At 65.0% G+C, this 3,659-nt stretch overlaps 1 protein-coding gene across 1 annotated transcript in view; it reads right to left on the bottom strand.

Annotated features, from left to right (window-relative positions):
- Positions 1-762: 762 nt before the first annotated feature.
- Positions 763-3,659, bottom strand: part of SEPTIN4 (septin 4) — a 6,006-nt gene continuing 3,109 nt past the window's right edge. The window contains exons 9-12 of the mRNA XM_035900524.1: positions 3,587-3,654; positions 3,255-3,417; positions 1,106-1,205; positions 763-822 (exon numbers count right to left, since the gene is read on the bottom strand). Coding sequence (XP_035756417.1) covers positions 763-822; positions 1,106-1,205; positions 3,255-3,417; positions 3,587-3,654 — 391 coding nt within the window. The remainder of the gene's footprint in view (positions 823-1,105; positions 1,206-3,254; positions 3,418-3,586; positions 3,655-3,659) is intronic.

The following is a 3,659-nucleotide window of genomic DNA, read 5'->3' as shown; positions in this document are numbered from 1 at the left end:
GGCTGGGGCCCCAGTAGATTTGGGGTTCAAGGGACTTTCTCCAGGGACTGATTCCCCAGTGCTCCCCGTGCCACCACTCTCCCCACCACCCAGGGACATGGGGTGCTCCCACAGAGCAACGCTGGGTGGGGACAGGGTCCCTGCTGAGGACACAGGGCTGGACACCACCGAGCTTCAGTCCCTCCTCACGCTGGTGCTGGCATGGTGGCAGCCATGGGGCTGAGTGCTGGCTGCCCCCCTGGCCAGGGTGGTGGCTGCCCGCATACCCTCCATCCCCAGGAGCTGCTTTTGTGCCACCCAAACTTGTCCCCCACAGCAGGGCAGCTGGGGGCTTGGGGGGCTGAGACCAGCCCCCCCCTTTCCTCTTCCCTTAAGCCAGGGCCAAGCTGAGCATAAAGGCTGTAAGCAGGCAGCCTGAGAGGACACGGGGACAAGGGACACGATGCAGGGAGCAGGCTGGCCGGTGGCCCTCCCCAGAGCTGTGGGGGAAACAGGGAAAGCCAAAGCTCGGGGGACAAAGCTGTCCCCAGCCTTGGGAAGGGGTCAGCAATCTGGCCAGGACAGGGGACCCCCAGGCTGGGTGCCCTGTCCCCTCGCTGTCCCCATGGGATGGGCGCTGGCCAGTTGGATAAGGCGATACCGCAGCAGCTTAAGGTGGCAGGTGCGGTGTTGGTACTGAGCTCGCAGCAGGGCTGGGGCAGGATGGAGCGTGATGTAAACATTTCTGATCTGGGGAGGGGGGGGAAGAGGAAGAGGAGGGGGCTAGTGTGAGTCCTTCATCTGCTTCTGGATCTTCTGGAGCATCTCCTGCATCCGCCGCAGCTGGAAGGGAGCAGAGCAGGGATCATGGGGGGGTGCCAGCACCCCCCAGCCACACCAGCTCCCTTGTAAACGTGTTTGGGTCAAGCACCCCAAGCAGGTTGGGATCACCCCGAGCTGTGGGCTGGAGGAGGTGGGGGAAATACTCTGGTGGCCCCCCAACAGCTCTTGCCCCGGGCCTGAGGAGCAGCAGCTGCCAATGCCACAGGAAGGGTGGCCCCTCGCTGCTGCTCCATCCCTGGGGTGGGGGGGATGATCGGGGGGCTCGGCACTCCCCCACACTCACCTCCTCGTCCTTCTCCCGGATGAGCTTCTCCGTCTCCGCGTCCGGCACTGGGGGAATGACGGGGATGGGGAAGTCCGTTCCACTCTCCCGTGTCAGCTTGCTGCGGGCAGAGAGAGGGGGTGAGGACGCAGTCCCGGAGACCCCAAACCTCACAGGTACCCAGCACCCACCAGCATGGACCCTGAGCCCCCAGCCTCACACCCTTTTTCCGGGTGGGGGGGGGGATATGAGCAGCCCCAGGCATCCCCCCCAGACCTCAGCACCCCCAACCTGCCACACAACATTCTGTGGGGGGGAAGCAGAGAGGCACTGCCACAGCAAGGGGTGCCGGGGACCCCCGAGGGCACAGAGCCCTGCCCGGCTTTCTCCACACTCTCCTATTTTGGAAAGCATCCCACTGGGTGCTTCAAGCTGGGATCAGGCTCTCCTCACCCAGTATTTTCTCTGCTGCTTTAAAACATCTTAAACTCGGTCTCTCCCTTCTCTCCCACAGCCGCAGCCCCGCTGCAGGACGGGTTCCCCAGGCACTCCTGGCTCCCCACTGCCCAGCCAGCCCCAGGGATGCTCCGCACCCCTTTTCCCAAGCATCAGCTCCCGTCCAAGCCCACCCCTGCTGGAGAGAGCTGCAGGTGTCCCCCCCTGGGGCCACCCCACCGCGCAGGACCACGGCACAGCCGAATCGATGGCTTCTCCGATGCCAACAGCCATGGGGAGGGACCTGCTCTCCCGGCCGGGTCCCTGCAGATGCCACGTGCTACCCCAGCGGGTGACAACATGGCTGGGACATGGCCACTGGGACTGACAAGGGTCACGCATGCCGCCACGTGCCACTACCACGTGCCACCGCTGGTGCAGCCCCTCCACACACAACAGGGCAATGGACCTGGCGGATGTTGCACAGGCGGCTGTGCCAGCAGGGCCCTGTTGTGCCGGGGGGCTGTGCCAGCGTGGCACGGCAGGGGATGGGTTTTGGCCATATTTTGAGCTGCTTTGGAAGTCTCTGCCCATTGTCAGGGCTCCTCGCCATGGGGGCACCCAGGGGGGAGCGCATTGGGCTCCTTCCATCCCTGGCAGCAAGACAAGGCTTGAGCTGGGCACCAGCAACAGGGTGAGCAGCTTTCTCCAGCCCAGGAAAGACTGCCTACTGCTGCCTCCCACACCTCAAAATCACAGCCCCAGGAGGGAAGTACGATGGGGGGGTGCCTGCCCTGTAGCCCTTCCCTTGGGCAGCCTTTGGCTGGGAAAAGCCAGGTGCCACCACACGGTGACAAGTCCCCCCAACCCCACCTTGCCTGGGTGAGCCAGGGTGACACTGCGGGCACACGGCATCCTCCCGGCACCACCAGCGGTGCCAGCACCCCAAGGGCAACCTGTGTGGGCAATGGGTGGGTGGCTATGGGGCCGGCTCCCCTCCAGAGCAGCTGCCCAGCCCTTGTGCGGGCACAGAAGGACCGAGACAGGGTTGGATACCAGAAAATACTTTATATAGGGGGCAGGCAGATGGGCAGGGGGAGGAGGACGGCGGGGGCCAAGCACGGCCCCGGCCAGATCCTGGCTCAGTCAGTGGAGCAGTCGGCACAGCACAGCCTCAGCGTGGAGGGATGCCGCCTTCTCCGGCCGCACGTATGGAGAGACCAGCTTAGAGGTGCCTATAGCCACCACCAGCCCCCTGGCTGGAGGGTCCTGCCATGGACCCTGCTGTGGGGCACTCCCCCCAGCATCTTGGAGTGGCCAAAGGGGATGTGAGTGCCATGAATCTGGCTGGTACCAGCAGCAGACCCCCAGCACTGGCTGCTTGCTTGGGTCCTGCTCTGGCCCCGGAGTCCACAGGGACACAGAGTCCCCCTCGCCGCCTGAGCATCGCCCCCCAGCCAGCCCCAGGGCTATGCAGGGGCCCCCTTGCTGCCGGAGCATCCCCCCCAGCCAGCCCCAGCCCAACAGCATGGGAAGGGCCCTCCCCCCACCACCTCAGGGCCCCCCACTACACTGCCGAGGCTTCCTTGCCCAGCCCATCATGCTGCCCAGCATGGACCCACACACAGTCCCAACCCCCCAAGATCACCACTCACAACGGGCTGGGGTCACCCTAAAGAGAAAAGATGCCTCCCCCACCTTCCCCCAGCCTGGTACCCCACTCTCGGCCCCGTACTTGCGGTTCCTCTCCTTCACCACCATGCGGGTCATGCTCTGGATGCACTGCGTGCGGTAGTTCTCGTAGTGGGTTTCCCGCGTCACGTCCTTGAGGTCCTGCATGTGGGTCCTCACCAGCATCGTCCGCAGCTTCACGAAGTCACAGTGGGATGGGTTCTCCACTGCGGGGGAGCCCAAGGTCAGGGGGCCACAGCCAGACCCCCTCGGCCCCCCCAAACTCCCAGGGGCTGAGCAGCATGAAGATGGGGGCTGAGCAGCATGGAGATGGGGCACGCAATGTCCCTGTCCCCGAAAGGCCAGTGGGACACCAGGGACACAGCCCAGCGTTACCTTCCACAATGCCCCAGGGGTAGAGGCGCCCGCGGACGCGCCGGCCTTTGGCCTCCACGACCGTGTTGCTGCC

Source organism: Egretta garzetta, unplaced genomic scaffold (assembly GCF_000687185.1).
Source record: "Egretta garzetta isolate BGI_Z169 unplaced genomic scaffold, ASM68718v1 scaffold108, whole genome shotgun sequence".
Taxonomy (NCBI): Eukaryota; Metazoa; Chordata; class Aves; order Pelecaniformes; family Ardeidae; genus Egretta; species Egretta garzetta.
The sequence above is the reverse complement of the archived record's forward strand: the minus strand, read 5'-3'. Positions and strand labels throughout refer to the sequence as shown.